At 36.2% G+C, this 19,221-nt stretch overlaps 1 protein-coding gene across 3 annotated transcripts in view; it reads left to right on the forward strand.

Annotated features, from left to right (window-relative positions):
* The first annotated feature begins 212 nt into the window (after positions 1-212).
* LOC111148255 (angiogenic factor with G-patch and FHA domains 1) overlaps positions 213-19,221 on the forward strand; it is a 60,102-nt gene continuing 41,093 nt past the window's right edge. For all 3 annotated transcript variants that reach the window (XM_022504709.1, XM_022504708.1, XM_022504707.1), the window contains exons 1-8: positions 213-788; positions 3,474-3,576; positions 4,716-4,924; positions 6,291-6,455; positions 8,867-9,055; positions 12,722-13,052; positions 14,984-15,095; positions 16,062-16,113. In XM_022504709.1, coding sequence (XP_022360417.1) covers positions 579-788; positions 3,474-3,576; positions 4,716-4,924; positions 6,291-6,455; positions 8,867-9,055; positions 12,722-13,052; positions 14,984-15,095; positions 16,062-16,113 — 1,371 coding nt within the window. In that variant the 5' untranslated portion in view covers positions 213-578. The remainder of the gene's footprint in view (positions 789-3,473; positions 3,577-4,715; positions 4,925-6,290; positions 6,456-8,866; positions 9,056-12,721; positions 13,053-14,983; positions 15,096-16,061; positions 16,114-19,221) is intronic.

Genomic DNA, 19,221 nt, shown 5'->3' on the forward strand with positions numbered 1-19,221 from the left:
TCTTGCTCCCCGACACAGGCAAGTGCAAAAACCCAAGACCAGAGGCAGCGACCTTAAAACTAACCCCAAGGCTAGGCAGCCGCTTTCAGATAGACTCTTCAAGCGTGCTGTACCCTAGTGTTCAGGTAGAGAGACTGCGCATGTGTTATAAGGCCCTTCCCGGTATCCGTAGCTTCCCTTTAGGTTTTGGCCCCGCCCGCCACCAGCGCCCTCGTTTCCGGTTCAGCCCAGGAGGCTTCCGAGTGTTTCTGCCTTCCGCTTCTCTGGGCCGACCATTTCTCTAACGTTTTTCCAGGTCTTTCGGTTGGTGGGGAAGGTAGTTGCCAATAAAGTTTCCCCGTTTGAAAGTTTGGCGGATTGGGCCGGGCGAATCCTCTGTCCCCTTGTGCATTGTCCTCAGTCTTTCTAGGCTACAGGCAAGGAGTCTCAAGGCGTCATGGCCAGGGGCCGGTCCGGCCCGGCCGGTCTGAGGCCAACTTTCGTTGCCCGCGCTCTTTTATGGCTTTTGGCCCCGCAGGCGTCCGCCTCAGCGTGAGCGCAGTCCCTCCGCGCCCACGGGCCGCCTTGTGCTGGACCCCATGGCCTCCGAGGCTCCGTCGCCTTCGTTGTCGCCGTCGTCACCTCCCTCCCCTGAGCCTGAACTGGCCCAGCTGAGGCGGAAAGTGGAGAAGTTGGAACGCGAGCTGCGGAGCTGCAAGCGGCAGGTGCGGGAGATCGAGAAGCTGCTTCATCACACGGAGCGGCTGTACCAGAGCGCAGAGAGCAACAACCAGGAGCTCCGCACCCAGGTGCGCGGTCCGCCCCCAGCCCGGCGCCCCATCCAGCCCAAGGGGAGGTCTCCGAAGCCTCTGATAGCTTCGGAAGGGCTCCGTGGCAGGGGCCAAGAACTGTTTTATAGAGATTCTGAAAGAAAGAAAAGTTCACTTGGATTATAATTCCAAGTACGTTTGAAGCTAGCCTAAGAGTTCGCGTTCCTCCGGTTTAGATAAGTGTGCGAGCTGCTCGTGGGAAGTGAACTTCATTACCTTACCCTTATCATTCTCACTTGAGACGTTCCTTTGGCATTAGGAATATATATATATTTGCCTTACTTTTGAGTTTGTTAAAGCTCTGGACTTAGAGCAGCATTCCATTTATTACACACTTGGTGTGTGAACTGATGCTCAGCCTTGGTTATCCATAAAATGAGAGTGCTAGTACCACGCAAGTGAAGGTTAAATCAGATTAAGCATGAACGGTTTTAGAGTTTTACAAACTGTTGAACATTATGCTTGTGTCAGGTTATTTTTCTGCTTGAGTTTTCTGGTGAAAGTAGGGGGCTCTGTCTTTGTTAGAGACACTAATCAGTTAATTTCATATTCATAAAACGGAGTAAGAATTAGTATTTAAGTGTCACTTTTTTTTTTTAATTTTAAAAAGCATAATATTTTTTTCCAGCTTGATTTGTTGGGCAGTTACACTCTTCCAACAAGTTATTTCCCTGTAATTATTAATGTAAACGGTTGTGTAGTCCTTTGTAATATATTGTAATATTTCCTAAAACTGCACATAAAGGTTGTATACTGAAAAATTGGCAAACTTTGTTATGCTTTGTTATCAAATGGTCTATGAAAACAACTGCTGAGATGTAGTGCATTGTGTCTCTTGTATAGATGTTAATATGTTATAGAAAATATTTCTTTACTCAATAACTAGTTCTTGAACTCTTACAATGAATGCACAAGGACTGTGCTAGGAGTCCTTGGCTAAACTATCATGAGGAAAGGCGAGCAAAATATTTAAAATTCCTTTTTAAAAGCCTTTTTATAATTCTAATTTTTTTTTTTAAAGATTTTATTTACTTATTTGACAGAGAGTGAGAGAGCACAAGCAGGGGGAGTGGCAGAGGGAGAAGCAGACTCCCGTTGAGCAGGGAGCCCAATGTGAGGCTAGATCCCAGGACCCTGGCATCATGCCCTGAGCCAAAGGCAGACAGTTAATGGACTGAGTCACCCAGGCGCCCCTCCAAATTTTTAATCTAAAGATCTAAAAGAGAACATTTTGCTAGTCTTTGAAGAGCCAGCATTTTTTTATTAGTGTGAATTTGATAGTGGTCTAATATAAAAATTGAAATGCATAAAAAGCCTTGACCCTACTGGTGATAGTAGTAACTGCTCTTTACCCTCTTCTTTGTGAGCCTCCTTTGGTGGTGGGTATAGGTTGGTTAACTGTCATTCAGATCACTGAGTATTGTTTTACCTGGAGTGGTAAAAAGGTGGCTTGGGAATTGATGGTGAGCTGATAGAAAAACAGGTTTTGGACTCCGAAGAACTTTGGGCAAATTATTTTGTCTCTTCGGGTTTCTCATGTAAAATGGTGATTAGGGCTCCTATTCTGTAAGAAGTTTGGAAGAGTTAGTGAGAGGTTATCCAGAGTACTGTTTAGTTCCTAGCATGTAGGGAGATACTAAATAAATCACCAAGTTGATAGTTATAGTGGTAGTAGCTAGAGCCAGGACTGGGGCAAGGCAATCAGTAACCCAGGGCAAAAAATGTAAGGAGTACTCATTCTCTGGTACAGACCCTCTTGTGAGAAGCTGAGAATGAGTGTCTCCTTAAACTTTGTGCTCTAGGTGCCTTGCTTGCTTCACTCTAGTTTGAGCACTGGTGCTAATAGAATCTGATAACTAACGAAGTGCCTAGATAATCTGTATGTAGTCAGTCTTACCACCTTCCTTCTTTTAAGCTTTATGTGTCATTAACTATTTAAAAGGTTGGTTTTTTATTTACTTTCATGCCTGTAGTAGACATTGTCTCACGCCAAGATCTTTCTGAATGAAGGGTATTTGTGGTGTTGCTCTTCATCTGCTTGAGGGTATTTCCACATTGTTGTTCTGGCCCTGGCATTCAGTGAGGCACAGGGAAGACAGATGCCCTTCTGAGGTAGTCACTTCTCTTCCCTTCCACTGCAGTTGTTTAGGCCTATGACTACTGTCTTTTGTTTAAAGAAAAAAAAAGTGCATTAAAGCATACAAGTGAGTATTAATATATTTAAGTGAATAGGTAATTACAGGTGGAGGTCACTGAATGATACTAGATAATTTAATCTAATGAATTAGAATTAATGGTTTTTTAAACTAATTCTTTAGGAAGAACTGCGGATTAAAATTTTAGTATAAAACATTCTTACTGTTAGAAGTAAGGGACCGCCTTCACAAAGTCCTTTTAATTTAGTTCATCTAAATTCATTTTGGAGGGACTATTTTGAGGTTTAGCAAGAGAGTATAAGAAGAAAAATATTACCCTCTACAAATGTGAAAGGTGAAAGAAAGAAGATTACACTATTTTTAATTTTTCTGAAAAGGAAACAAGTTGCTTTGGTACTTCTCTAAAACTTCAACTAAGAAAAATAATTATTGTAAGTTCAGGAGAATGGTGTGTATATTATTAGATTGCTAAATGATCTATTTTCCTAAAGGCCTTGTTTTCTTTTAGGTAGAAGAGCTCAGTAAAATACTCCATTGTGGGAGAAATGAAGACAATAAGAAGTCTGATGTAGAAGTACAAACAGAGAACCATCCTGCTTGGTCAATCTCAGGTATTCAGCTTATAGTGAAGATATCTTAGTGCTGTTACGTTCACATCATGAAAAGGTGGAGTTTTCTTTAAACTTAAAATAGACCTACATCTAGATAAATCTGAGAACTGTTATATTGACTTTTCATACGATTTGGTATTTTCAGATAATCTCTGTGTTCTTCTGGTGGGAAAATAGAAATGTCATTCTATAAATACATAATAATGCTAATGTGTTTTGGGGGGCACATTACTGGAGTAATGTTTGCCATGCTCTCAATCATTTACTCATATCTGGCCTTGCTTGGACCAGGTACCTGTGTTTTCTTGTTGATGCATTCCACATAGCATTTTGTTCAGTGTCAATGTCTTAGGCCCTTATGGTAGTGATGAGCTCACAGCCATGACCTCATGAGTGGCATTGTGAGACAAAATAACTGAGCAACTGAGTTTTAAGAAATAGGGATCAGAAGAAATGATCTTCCCATTAAGTTTTGCCCTGTTTTAATCAGTATGTAATTTAACTAAATTGTTAAACAGAGCATTAGTATTAACATTACATATTTGTATGATACATTTTTTTAAAAGTCATCATGAGAGAAATATGACAGAAAAAACCACTCTTGATCTTTATATCCATTGTCATTTGGTAATGCAATAGTATTCAGGTAATGTGTGATTAGAAGTTAAGAGTTGCTCCTTTTTTTTTTTTTTTTGACAGAACACAACCTATTTACCTGTTTTCATTTATATCCTTCCTATGGAAAATCCAAATCTACCGTTTTTTTGTGAATGAAATAGCTGGCAATATCCTACAACTAGCAGTATGTCCACAGTTGATAGGAATTTAAAACAAAACAAATGCAATCTAATCAAATCCACAATTAAAAGAAGTTTTCATTTTATTTTTTGTGAATAAATCTACCGATTTTTTAACTTTTAATTAACAGCTAGGGTACTGAAGATGATGTTAGGATCAAAGATAAATACTCTGCCAATTTATCTGCACCATCCATTTAATCTGTTAAATTGGATACAGTTGTGAAAATATGGTATGTTAGCATTGTGTACTGTTTTATGTTCAGTGCTGGTAGTTTGGAATTAATTTCTCCTTATATACATTTTTCTAATATGATATCACCTAATATACTTTTGCTACAGATTATTATTATCAGACATACTATAAGGATGTTAGTCTTCCAAATAAAGTGACTGAACTCTCAGTTCAGCAAGATCAGGATATCGAAGCTTCCACTTTTAATTCTGAAGATCAGTCACAAATAGAAAATGATGCTTACGCTGGTGCTGATATAACAGAACATGTTAAATGTGCAGAAGTGGACCATTTTGCCTCAAATTCAAATTCACAGGTAATAAGATGCTTAACATGAAACTCTTGATGCCCAAGACTGTGTCCTTTATTGTTATATAAAAAAAGAGACTTCTTTAGTCCATTACAATGTGTACAAGGCTTATAAACATCCTGTGTATAATGGTAGAGTGAATATTACAGTTTTTAGGAAAAAAATCAGAATTTATTAATAAGTATAATTGTTTTTCTACTCTTGTGTTCTAAAAATTAATGATGTGTATAAACTAAAAGAATTTTTCACTGTATTTTCACTCAACCAAAAAATTTGGGCAAGGGCCACAGTATCACATTCATAGTAATTTTTTTTCAAGATTTTAATTTTTTTAGTAATCTCGCCATCCAGAATTGGGACTCAAATTCACAACCCCAAGATTAAGAGTCGCACATTCCACCAACTAAGCCAGCCTGGTGCCCCCATATTAAAATTTTTTTAATGCTTTATGTCAGATACCTTGCCACTGTTGCCTGAGTGTCATATGAAGTTATTTCTTTAATTTATTTGAACCAGGATCCCAGTAATTCCAGGATCCCAAGATCCAGTATAACTTCTTAGTGTGTGATATCTCACATTATCTATAGCTTTTTCCTCCATCTCTCTTTTTAAAGTTTTTTTTCCCTTTGAACCTGTAATTATTCTTTTTTTTTTCCTAAAGATTTTATTTATTTATTTTGAGAGGGAGAGAGAGAGAGCACAAAGAAGGGCAAAGGGGCAGACGGAGAGGGAGTAGCAGACTCCCCAGTGAATAGGAAACCTGATGGGCTCAATCCCAGGGTCCTGGGATCATGACCTGAGTCAAAGACAGATGCTTAACCAACTGAGTCACCTAGGGGCCCCTGAACCTGTAGTTATTCTTTTTTTTTTTTTTTTTAAGATTATTTATTTATTTATTTGACAGAGATCACAAGTAGGCAGAGAGGCAGGCAGAGAGAGAGGAGGAAGCAGGCTCCCCGCTGAGCAGAGAGCCTGATGCGGGGCTGGATCCCAGCACCCTGGGATTATGACCTGAGCCAAAGGCAGAGGCTTTAACCCACTGAGCCACCCAGGCGCCCCATCTGTAGTTATTCTTAAAGAATATTTCATGGTCTTTATTTTGTAGATAGCTATCTTATGGTATCAGGTATCTGTTTTTGACTAGTGGTCACACACTCACTTTTAATGTTTTCAAAACTAGGTTAAAATTGAGTTAAAGACTAGTAACTATTTTTTAAAGTGAACCAAACTGCAACTGATAGCCATCTCTTTCCATTGCAGAAGTTGAAGTCTTCTTTAAAATTGTTTTAAGTGTATTTATTGTTTCTAATTCTGCTTTTAAAGTGATAAAAGGAAGTTTTTGTCTTATTTGACATGAATATGTTTTACCTAGGAGCCAGCGTCTGTATTAGCAGCAGAAGATACATCCTTAGAAGGTTCTTCATTAGCTGAAAGTTTGAGAGCTGCAGCAGAAGCTGCTGTGTCTCAGACTGGATTTAGTTATGATGAGAACACTGGACTATATTTTGATCATAGCACTGGTTTCTATTATGATTCTGTAAGTATGTTGGGCTGTTTAATGTTGTACTTGCTGCTTGATATCAAGTATTAAACCCTAAACTGAATTAAGAAAGGCAGGAAACTGCATTGAAAAATTATATTTGATTCAAAGGTATTTGACATGAGTAAAGAATTATAAAATAGCTTATGAAGCTATACTTCTGTGTTTTTAATTAAATAAGTTAATTGTGATTGTTATAGATTAATACTTGAGAAAGAGCTAGTCTTTTATATGTAATGTAACACACAAAAATGTTACAACATTTATTAATAAAAATAGATTGTTAACTGCATTGTTATAAAGTGTTTAAGAACTTTGACAATAAGGAAGTGACATTGTTAATTCTAGGCTTGGTATGTGAGCGAAATTGTAAAAAAAAATTGTTTCAAGTACTTATGAATCCATTTGAGCTTCAGAGGAAGTCCTTTTTTTTGAATTCTCAGTAGCCTGTTTATTATTAGTTTAAAAGTTCTGTGCCATTTCACTTCTAAAAAAATCAATGTTAGGACTGAGAACTAGAGAATTTGTGTGGAATCCGACACTTAATGGACCACTTACTAGGACAGAACCTAAAAATAAAGTTCTTGATTTACAATTCAGTGTTATGGCTGTTGACATCTGGTACTTAAGTGTATTTCATTCAGAATTTGGTAACAATGATGATGGAACTTACACAGCTATATACCTCAGCTTCAGTGGTCTAGGCATGTGGTCTGGTCCTCAGAAATTAAGAATGTGGTACCCAAAAATGAAGCAGATGTTCAGCATTCTGGTCACCGGAACTATTGTTAACTAATCTAGAGAACATAATGATAATACTAGGTACCTAAGTTAGAGAAAGGATTTCATTAGCTTGTTGGTTTGTACTTGGTATACTTTGTAAATCCGTCATTAAGAGAGGATTTTCTTTAAAAGGAGTATGCTAATTGACCATGCTAATTAATGTTTAAATTCTTATTACCAAAGAGACCAGCTATTACTTACTTGTTTTGAGGAAAATACAGAGTTTGCAAGTATATGATGTTAGTCTTCATCATTCTTCTACCTTCCTTTCTGTATCTTTCCTCCTGACATCTCTTCTATAAATGGTTAGTTACATTCTGTTGGTTTTATGTTTCAGTGAATTAGGTACTTCATTGTTTTGCCCTTTTTATTGTACTAGTTTTCATTTTATTGTAATTAAATAGTCTTTCTTAAATTTTTGAAAATGTGTTTTGGACTGAAAGAAGTTAGAGATAAAACAAGTTTGAGTTGTAAAAGTTTTATTATCACTGGTAATAAAGATTAGAAAGCTTCCACTCAATTTTTTAGTTATGGAAAATTGAATTCTAAATATTTTTGTAAGATTGAATTCTAAATATTTTTGTAAGACATCTGCAAAGGGAATTAAAGACAATAAATTGCAGTAATATCAACAGTTAAAAAAATATTCATTCTAGGCAGTTTTAGTTGCTTAACCTTGGTATATCATAAGATAATCCCAGATAAATCTTATATCATAAGACTGGATTTATGATGTATATAAAGTATACACTGTTGAATTACATCTTGGTTAAAGAGTATGGGCCAGTATCTAATAAGCATAGATGATTACATAAATTTTTTATCCATAATTTGCCAAAATTCATTTCTACATGGTTCTTTTACTCATTTAATTACTTACAGTAGAATTAATTAAGGATGATAGTTTATCGGTTTCTTTATATATGAAATGTATTTATGAGCTTAATTTTATTTTTGAATGTTTCTTCATGGCTTTTAGTTATGAACGAGCAAATACTTGTTTTATGACACTGAGAGGAGGGTTGAATTCTCAATAACGTGTTTATTATTAGTTTCAAAGTTCTGTGGCTTTTAAGCATTTCACTTTAAAAAAAATTGATCTTAGGACTGAGAACTAGGGAATTTGTGTAGAATTGGACATGTAATTTGGACCACTTACTAGGACAGAACCTAAAAACAAATCATTATTGTGTAATCATAAGGATAAGGAGTGAATTACTTTTTATATGGTCAGCTTTTTCCGATGCATGCCTTAGTTTTCATGACTTCTAAAAGGTTTTTTATTATCATTTTCATTAATGTATTAGGTTGAACCATATGAAATTGCTATTTCTCTAAGTATGAAATTGGTAAAATTATTGGCAATTTCATTAGATTCAATTTAATATTTTAATGTATTCATTTTTGGTACTGGGAAAATTAGAACAAATAGTGAATGTAAAGTATTTTGGCAACTTAGAAGCATTTTTCTTTCTGTCATCTTTACTCATTATCTTCAGAAAATAGAAGAGTTCTTAAAAGAAACATTGACCATTTTTTAATATATGTAGCATTTCTGTTTATTTTTTTAATTTTATTTTGTTGTACCTGACTAGAACTTATTTTATTTTTTTTTACTTTGAAAGGAAAATCAACTATATTACGATCCTTCCACTGGAATTTATTACTACTGTGATGTGGAAAGTGGTCGATATCAATTTCATTCTCGAGTTGATTTGCAACCTTATCAGACATGTGGCACAAAACAAAATAAGGAAAAAAAATTGAAGAAGAAAAGAAAGGATCCAGATTCTTCTGTAACAAATGAGGAAAAGGTAATGTCTTCATAATTTTAAAAAGTTACTTAATGATGATGTAATTATGTCAAAGTTTTTGATGAAACTGAAAATTATCATTCAGTAACTTTGTATTTCAAACATATCCATTAAGATAAGATATCAGAATCTATCAACCAAGGAGCATTCACAGAGGGCAAAGATGGGCTTTTTCCACAAATTCTTAGTCACTTAGAAGTAAAAGGAACTTCTTAAAGTTTGGAGGAGGTAGATTTAAGGCAGATAAAATACTCATGTATTACATAGTTTGGAAGAAGAGCGGTCAGACCCTTAACCAATATGTTGATGTTTGGGTGCCAGGGTGGATCAGTTAAGGGTCTGCCTTTGAGTCAGGTCATGATCTTGGGATCCTGGGATCAAGCTCTGCATCAGGCGCTCTGCTCATTGGGGAGTCTGCTTCTCCCTCTCCCTCTGTGCTCTCTGTCCCTCACTCGCTCTCTCAAATAAAGTCTTTAAAAAATAAGTTGGTGTCATTGCACAATTCACAGTAAAAGCACAGATTGTAACTAGATATAGATAAAAGTTCTGCTTCTTAGTCATGTTGAGCAATTTCTTACCTATTAGCAAACATTAAATCAGTTGCTAGCAAATGGGGTAGGTATGTGTTTATTAGAAGTGGAAATTAACGTCTTTTTATTTATTTATTTTTTTAAGGGTTTATTTATTTTAGAGTGAGAGAGCAGCAGAAGGAGCAGAGGGGAGAAGAGAGAATCCTCAAACAGACTCCCTGCATTGTGGGGAGCCCAGTGCAGGTCTTGATCCCACAACATTGAGATCATGACCTGGACCAAAACCAAAAGTTGGTCACTTAACTGACTGAGCCATCCAGGTGCCCTTGGTGTCTTTTGGGAAAAAATTGGCCATTTGTATCAATAACCATAAAAATGTTAATATTTTTTAACTGGAAAATACCATTTCGGGTAATTTTTTTTAAAAATCCAAAGAAAGAAGGGTGTCTGTTGGCTCAGTCGATTGAGTGTCTGACTCTTGGTGTCAGCTTAGGTTGTGATCTTGGGGTTGTGAGATCCAGTCCCATGTTGTGAGATCCAGTCCCAAGGGATTCTCTCTCTCCGTCTGCCCCGTTCCTTGTTCGTGTATATGCAAGCATGTGCTTTCTCTCTCTCTCTCAAATAAATAAAATCTTAAAAAAAAAAAAATCCAAAGAAAGATGACTTTGTGTAGTTATATAGCAATATTTTTAAGAACAAAAAAATTAAGAGTTCAAATAGCCTGCAAGATATTGGTTTAGAAAGTGATAGTATGTTTAATTGAAAAACATTCTTGGGGCACCTTGGTGGCTCAATGGGTTAAAGCCTCTGCCTTAGGCTCAGGTCATGATCTCAGGGTCCTGGGATTGAGCCCCACATCAGACTCCCTGCTTAGCAGGGAGCCTGCTTCCTCCTCTCTCTCTCTGCCTGCCTCTCTGCCTACTTGTGATCTCTGTCAAATAAATAAATAAAATCTTAAAAAAAAAAAAAAAAAGAAAAGAAAAAGCATTCTTTAGGCCTTAAAATGGTAATTTATAAAGACTGGGGGGAATTTAAAAAGTGCTTATGATGCAGGGTTAAATTTAAAGATGGAAAACATAAAAAATGTTACCAGTGCTCTTATGTGTATTCCCAGACAGATAAGGTTGGTGGTTTATATGCAGGAAAGGAGGCTTATTTGTTACATTGGCATTTTGTGAATTGTGGCAACTACTGGATACTTCGTTCTTGAAATTTCATCTCATGTTTTCCTTGTATCCAAAGAAAAAAGTTTTTTTTAACGTATAATACTAAAGTTCACATATGGAATTAGGTTTCTTTTGGATTTACTTTCTCTATTTGAGTTGTTTGTATTTCTCTTATTTTCACTGACGTACCTAGGAATAAAAGAGAATGTGACGAAATACTGAAAATGATTTTTCTGTTTGCTTTCAAGACTTCTGTTTTAATGACTTAAACCTGTTGCTAGTAGTTGAACTTTTTGAAAAGATAGGTTGTGAAGGTAGTTCTTTCAAGCAATGGAAAAGAACATAGAGGGTCCTTAAATGACTTTTCCTGACAAATGGGAGAATGAAATTTGAAAGTGTTTTGTGAGATTTTACTCTAGGTTTGTTCCCATAACTGCTCATCGTTACCATCCTTTTTTAAAAATATGTGTTAGGATAGGTACTTACAAACAGTCCTGTTGGGATTTTGAGAATTCCCCTAAGAGTCTAAAAGGTAGCTGTGAAACATAGGAGACCATTTAAGACATCCTCACCCCCCCCCTTTTTTTAAATTAAGATACTCTCGAACCTCACTCTTTGCAACTGGAGGTATGTGGAAAGAGATTGGTGTAACTAACTAAAGAGATTGGCATAAATAACTTGAAATATGCATATATGCTTCAATGGCCACATATAGGCTCCTTTCTTATCTCTTAATAAATGTTTATCTAACATTCTGGACTGGTATATGGTTTTTAAGAAGTAGCACCTCTGACATTTTCATTCATTCCCACCCCACATGTGTTTTCCTGTAAGTAGTAATAATAAAATATACAAGATTGGAAACTGCCTTTTTTTTTTTTTAAGTAGGGAAGTTTTTAATAGGGAAATTTTTGGCTATATTTGCAGTGGCTTTTAAAGCTCTCATAGTTTTTCAGTTTGTTGTCCTTCTTGCCTCTGAGGAGTTTGTTTTGCTGGGAGTGTATATAGTTTATCATACTGTGAGTGTTTAGTTGGTCTCCAAACTGAATTTATGCTACTGTTAAAAGTAAGTGTTTAAGATGCTCTCATATTTTATAAAATAAAAGAAGACCATATGAATGCACTTCATCATGTTACTTTAGGCAGAAAGAAAATTCAAAGTATGTTACAAACCAAAGGAAAAAGGAAAATAACTGATTATTTTAAGTTTAAAATAATAGATTTCATTTGTCATAAGGTTTGCCCACTCTACATGTATAATGAGTAATAAAAGGCTTATGTTCTAATTTGGAATTTTAGAATAAAAGAGATGCAACTAATTCATTTATACTTTAAATTGTTTTGTATAATCAGACCACCTCAATGAAAGTACTAAATTTTAGTGAAACTGTAGCTCTGCTACATTAGGTACATCTGGGCTTTTATTTTTTTTTTTTAAAGATTTATTTATTTGAAAGGGCACGCATTGTGTGTGTGCCTCTCAGGGGAGAGGCAAAGGGAAGAGAGGCTGGGTGTGGAGCCCAACTTGGGACTCAATCTCACAGTATATATATTTATGTGTGTGTATATGGCTTGCATTATATTTTTGTTGGTTAGAAGTGGTCTAGGCTGTCGCATTGTCCAAGGAATGTGTGATAAGGGCCTGGACTGGGATAGTTAGTTAATAGATACGGAGAATTGGGATAAAGTATAAACAGTCCATAGCACTTGGGAATGGATTCCAAGTGGTAGTTAAGGGGATGTCAAAGATAACTGTAAGATTTTTGATTTGGGTTATTGGAGGATGGTAATGTCATTAAGTAAGAAAGGGAACATGAGAGGAAGAGGGGCTTATAGGTAATAGCTATTGGTATTTCATATAAAATATTGTACATATATCTTCACTAATTCTTTGAAACATTTAGCTTTAGAAGGTGGTCATGTTTAACCTATTTTCTCCTGTTCCTACCTCCCTACCCGTGTCTTTCCAGGATTTGAATTCAGAAGATCAGAAAGCATCCAATGTTGAACGTGTAAGCTGCAGTGAGGGAGAAGATTTTGCAAATGTGAAAAAGAAGGCCAAAATAGACATTCATTACAAAAGTAGTCCTGCCAAATGTACTGTTCCAGTTAGCGGAAAGACTACAGACTCTTCTGTTAGTGAAAACATTTATAATTCGACGTCATTTAAAGATGAGAAAATCATGGAGACTGATAGTGAGCCAGAAGAAGGTGAAATTACAGACTCTCAGACAGAGGACAGTTACGATGAAGACATTACTAGTGAAGACAATGTAACTGCAGAAGATACTGAGGATGAAGGTGGGTAAATAACTATTGTTTAATTTTCTTTAAATAACCCAGTCTGGTCATGGTAAAAGAGCAACAGAGTTAAAAATGTTAGTAACTCTTATGTCTGCAAAAAATAAACTGTTTTAAACTGATTATTTTAATGACATTGTTGAAAATTATTTGAGCTACCAACAAAGTGGTCACCAGTACCATTATGATTATTTTTAAAGGGAAGAATTTGAATAAATTACTAATACTTGGACTTTAAAGTTTTATTGCATTGAATGGCCTAGTCAATGGAACAAAACCAAGTTACTTACATTCTAAAGTATATACTAAAGCTTTTTGATGGTTTAGGTATTTGTAGTCTGCTTTTGTAACTGAGGGGAAAAAGTAAATTACATTTAAAAAGTGTGGTCCAGGGGCGCCTGAGTGGCTCAGTCAGTTAAACGGCTTCCTTAGGCTCAGGTCATGATCTCAGGGTCCAGGAATCGAGCCCTGCATCGGGCTTTCTGCTCAGCAGAGAGCCTGCTTCTCCCTTTCCCTCTGCTGCTCTCCCTGCTTGTGAGTGCACACTTGCACGCTTTCTCTCTCTCTCTCTCTCTCTCTCTCTCTGTCAAATAAATGAATAGGAGCTTTAAAAAAAACTGTAGTCCATGATTTAGCTACATAGATGCTATGGTAAATCTTACATTTAAAAAAAAAATTATTTTAGAGAGGGAAAAGGAGAGAGAGAATCTAGAGCAGATTCCACACTGAGTGTGGAGCCTGACACAGTGCTCAATCTCCCGACTCTGAGATCATGACCTGGGCAGAAAACAAGAGTCAGACACTCAACTGGCTGTGCCACCTATGTGCCCCAAATCTTACATTTTTTTTAACATGAGGTCATAAAGACATACTTTTTTTTTTTTAATATTTAAAAGGTTTTATTTATTTTTTGATGGACACAGTGAGAGAGGGAACACAAACAGGGGGTGTGGGAGAGGGAGAAGCAGGCCTCCTGCAGAGCAGGGAGCCTGACACTGGGCTGGATCCCAGGACCCTGGATCATGACCTGAGCTGAAGGCAGTTGCTTAATAGCTAAGCCACCCAGGTGCCCCGTAAAGACATACTTTTAAAGCCCAGGATATTACATTAGGTTTTATGAGTTTATTTTGTTCTTGATACAGTTTCTCTCACTTCTTTTTTTTTTTTTTAAGCGGGACTCAGTTTTTCTAAGTTAATATAAAAATTCTTGATTAGGATATTTTCAAATTCTAGCACCTTAAAAAAGAGAGAGAATTGTTTATTTTGTAATTGTGATAGACCCTGAGTATCTTTAGGTTGATCACTTCAAATTGGTTAAGTGTTAAAGTTTTATCAAGTATGTCATATAGCAGAATTTAAGAAGGTTGTTTCAAACAGAATTAAGATTTTGATCAATACTTTTTTTAAAGGAAACTTACATTTTTTTAAAAAAGACTTTATTTATTTTTGAGATAGAAAGAGAGTGTGAGAGAAAGCGCACAAGTAGGGGGAGCAGCAGGCAGAGGGAGAAGACTCCATGCTGAGTAGGGAGCCTGATGCGGGGCTCAATCCCAGGACTCCAGGATCATGACCTGAGCCAAAGTCAGATGCTTATCCCACTGAGCCACTCAGTTGCCCAGATCAATACATTTTTTTTAATATTAAAAGATTTTTATTTGAGTGAGAGAGAGAGAGAGAGAGAGCACGCGGTTGAGGGCATGAGGAAGAGCAGAGGGAGAGGGACAAGACGACTCCATGCTCAGTGTGGAGTCCTACACTTGACACTCCTGACTCTGACATCACAACCTAAGCCAAAATCAAGAGTTGGGTGCTAAACTGATTGAGCTACCCAGGCACTCAATACATTTTATTTTATGGATGCTTCCTATTCCTGCCTAGAAATTTTTTCCATAGCATTTGAATTAATACTTACACATTTCTTTCTTTAACAGATGAAGAAAAAATTTGGCCCCCATGTATTAGAGTAATTGTTATTAGATCACCAGTATTGCAGACAGGATCACTTTTTATCATTACAGCTGTAAACCCTGCTACAATTGGAAGGTAAAAATATTTCATGTTACTATGTTTGTGTATTTATCTTATTCCAGTGGATTGTATATTCCTCAAGCGGTTATCATAAAATGTTCATGGTACTTGTTGAATATGCAAACAGTGAATGACATCCATGTTCCTCCCTCTCCCACTCAAAAAATATTGTTCACACTTATCTTTGCCACAGAAATTTTGTCATTTTCTTACTTTTTGTACTGCTCTTTTTAGGTTTAAATTCATTAGTTAAATCCAGTGTTTGTCTAGTATTTAATCTCCTTTCTGTTTCTTTTACCCCTTTGTAATTCATAATCAGCTTGGTAGAGAGGTTTTAATCGTAAGTAGGATCATTTCATTACTTCCCAACGGGAAAGAGAAATCTATCCTTAATTCATATTCTGTACAATATCTTAGCTTTAAATTTTTGAGGAATAGTGTAGTCCTTTTACATATAGTAATAGAGGTGGGAATGTAGTCAACAGATCTTAAATGATGTTAGTACAAAGGATATGCTGTCCTACTTGATGTTTATTATTTTAATTATTTTATAAAGATTTTTTTAAATTTAGAGCGGGAGAGACAGCATATGAGTGTAGGGAGGGGCAGAGGGAGAGAATCTCAAGCAGACTCCACCCTGAGCATGGAGTCTGACCCAGGGTTCGATCTCATGACCCAGGAGATCATGAGCTGAGCTGAAACCAAGAGTTGCACTCTTAACTGACTGAGCCACTCAGGCACCCCTGGATGTTTATTATTAACATGGGGTAGATGTATCAAAAAGTAAAAGTAACCCTGGAACTTCTTTCAAACAGGAAATTAAGAGTAGGATTAAGGAAATGACTTAGTGTGATAGAGAGACTTGCATTTTAACATTATCTTTTAAAACAACGACGACAAAATCGTAACATTTCTTTGTTAACTGTGTTTAATCTATATGTGGTTCAAAAATTATTAAAGACACTTTACTTAACTCTGCAGAGAAAAAGATATGGAGCATACTCTCCGAATCCCTGAAGTTGGTGTTAGTAAGGTAAGCTCTTTGATTTTTCCAATATAGAGCCCTAGATATGATTTTATAAACCCTCATTATGACAGAAAGCTTAAGAGCTTTTTTATTTAGTAGAAAGTTATAATAGTCCAGGTAGTAATGGATGAAAGCATTTCAGATTTCTTTATTCCACTGCTTGCAAGAATAATTCTTTATCAAAATTAGAGTAAACTAAATGATGTTTAATTTTTAACAGTCTAGAGCAGGAATAGAAATGTAGATTAATTTAAGTATTAAAGTAATAACCATTGAACAGATATTTAGAATGAAATAAATGTGCTTGATTTGGCAGTTCAAAAATGAATCAGACCTGGATTCAGGCTATTTTATTAGATGGTTACTTTTATTAGATGGTTATTTATTTATTTATTTTACATTTTCCTGCTTCAGTTTTATTTATTTATTTATTTTTATTAACATATAATGTATTATTGGCCCCAGGGGTACAGGTCTGTGGATCGCCAGGTTTACACACTTCACAGCACTCACCATAGCACATACCTTCCTCAGTGTCCATAACCAACCACCCTCTCCCTACCCCTCTCCCCCCAGCAACCCTCAGTTTGTTTTGTGAGATTAAGAGTCTCTTACAGTTTGTCTCCCTCCCAATCCTATATTAGATGGTTATTTTATTAGGTGGTTGAGTCTAGAGTATTTTACAACTCAAGAACTATGGTTTCAGGAAAAGGAATACTTGGGTTTTTAAAACAAACAGAGCAGAGTTGCTTGTAACTTTAGTTACAAGAAGAAAAACAAAAGGTTTTGCTACTGATACTCTTTATATTTAGTATTTATCTTTTTCTTTACTGTATTTTCTGTAGTTTTTCCCTCTCTTCTATGGTGGTATCTTTTTCTGACCTTTCATCATCTCCATTTTGTTTCTATTTAATAGACTATAATATGGATTTAAGGTATACATTTTATGTGTTTTTTTTTTCTTTTGGGAATGAAATCTGTTTTCCATTATAGTTTGAAAGTCCGCTTATTTTTACTTTGTTTCAACTCATTCAGAAGGGAGAAAATTTTCATAATCTTAACTCGGACCAGATTATCTTGCTTTTTTACTTTGCTATGACCCTTCTGCCTCCAAAGAAGACCCACTCTGATTTAAATAGCAATTCAGTCTAAAATATAGATAGTTCTTCTGGCGCCTGGGTGGCTCAGTGGGTTGAGCTGCTGCCTTCAGCTCAGGTCATGATCCCGATGTCCTAGGATTGAGCCCCAAATCAGGCCCTCTGTTCAGCAGGGAGCCTCCTTCCCTCTCTCTTTCTCTCTGCCTGCCTCTGCCTGCTTGTGATCTCTCTTTGTCAAATAAATAAATAAAATCTTTAAAATAAAATAAAATATAGGTAGTTCCCTAGTGGCATTTCTGCTTTTTCTTTCTTTAAAACCAAGATATTCACTGATGGGGTAAATGGTTTATTTATGAAATCAGTTTGACTATATATCACATATATCCAGGTAGGTGAAAAAAATAAAAAAACTTCTTTTAATATTTAGGGAATATTAAATTTTAATATTGGGAAAAATGGAAATCTATCACTGGATAGGGGAAGACCTTCTGAGTTTAAAAAAATGGGAAAAAATCACAGAAGACTTAATTTTGAGTAATTTAAGTTTTAAGTTCTTGTTAAAAAAATTTAAAAGGCAGAGTACGTGGGGCACCTAGCTGGCTCAGTCAGTAGAATGTGGAACTCTTGATCCTGAGGTTGGGAGTTCAAGTCCCATGTTGGAGGTAGGATTTACTTAATAGTAATTAAAAAGAAAAGGGGCGCCTGGGTGGCTCAGTCGGTTAAGCAGCTGTCTTTGGCTCAGGGATCCTGGGGATTCCAGGATCCCCAGAGTCCTGGTATCGAGCCCTGCATTGGGCTCCCTTCTCAGTGAAGAGCCTGCTTTTCCCTCTCCCTCTGCCTGCCGCTCTGCCTACTTGTGCTCTCTCTGTCAAGTAAATAAATAAAATCTTAAAAAAAAAAAAAAAAGGGCAGACTACGACAGTAAGACAAATAGGACAAAATATATATCTCTTATGTTCTAAAATCTCATACAGATTCATTTTTTTCAAACCCGACTGTGACACTGATAGATAAGTGAGCATAGTATATGAATAAACAATTCACAATGCAGGGGATATCATTACTATGAGAAAACCATTCAGTCTTTCTAAAAAATTTAAGAAATCCAAATGAGGGGGCGCCTGGGTGGCTCAGTGGGTTAAAGCCTCTGCCTTTGGCTCGGGTCATGATCCCAGAGTCCTGGGATCGAACCCCACATCGGGCTCTCTGCTTAGCGGGGAGCCTGCTTCCTCCTCTCTCTCTCTCTCTGCCTGCTTCTCTGCCTACTTGTGATCTCTGTCTGTTGAATAAATAAATAAAGTCTTTAAAAAAGAAAAAAAAAAAGAAATCCAAATGAAGTCAAGATGTCAGTTTTCATTTGTCATATTTATTAAATTTCACTCCTCTTGGGAGCATAATTTAAAACAGCTCTTTGGAATAAGATTTCAAATAAAAAAAAACCTTGAAACTATGTAAATGGTTTGGTATAGTTATTAGTATTCTAAAGAACCCAGCTGAAAAAAATGTATGAAGGACATGAAGAGCAAATTTGCAGAAGAGGGAATCCATGTGGCTAAAAAATATAAGGTTTCAGTCTTTGTAGTAATTGGGGAAATACAAATTAAAATCATGATAATGAGATTTAATTTCATACCTGTTATGCTTGCAAAAACTGGAGATTCTGATAATACCAAATGTTGGCTAAGACTATATAGAGTAAGAAGAATTCTTATAGTTTGTTTTTGGGAATATAAATTGGTTATACCACTTTGGAAAACATTATGACAGTATCTAGTAGAGTTTAAGATTTGCACATACTATGACTTAGCACTTTCATTCTTTTTTTTTTTTTTTTTAATTTTATTTTTTATAAACATATAATATATTTTTATCCCCAGGGGTACAGGTCTGTGAATCGCCAGGTTTACACACTTCACAGCACTCATCATAGCACATACCCTCCCCAATGTCCATAATCCCACCCCCCCAAGCCCCCCCCATTAACCCTCAGTTTGTTTTGTGAGATTAAGAGTCACTT

This window comes from Enhydra lutris, unplaced genomic scaffold (assembly GCF_002288905.1).
Source record: "Enhydra lutris kenyoni isolate GAN:26980312 unplaced genomic scaffold, ASM228890v2 scaffoldscaffold19, whole genome shotgun sequence".
Lineage (NCBI taxonomy): Eukaryota > Metazoa > Chordata > Mammalia > Carnivora > Mustelidae > Enhydra > Enhydra lutris.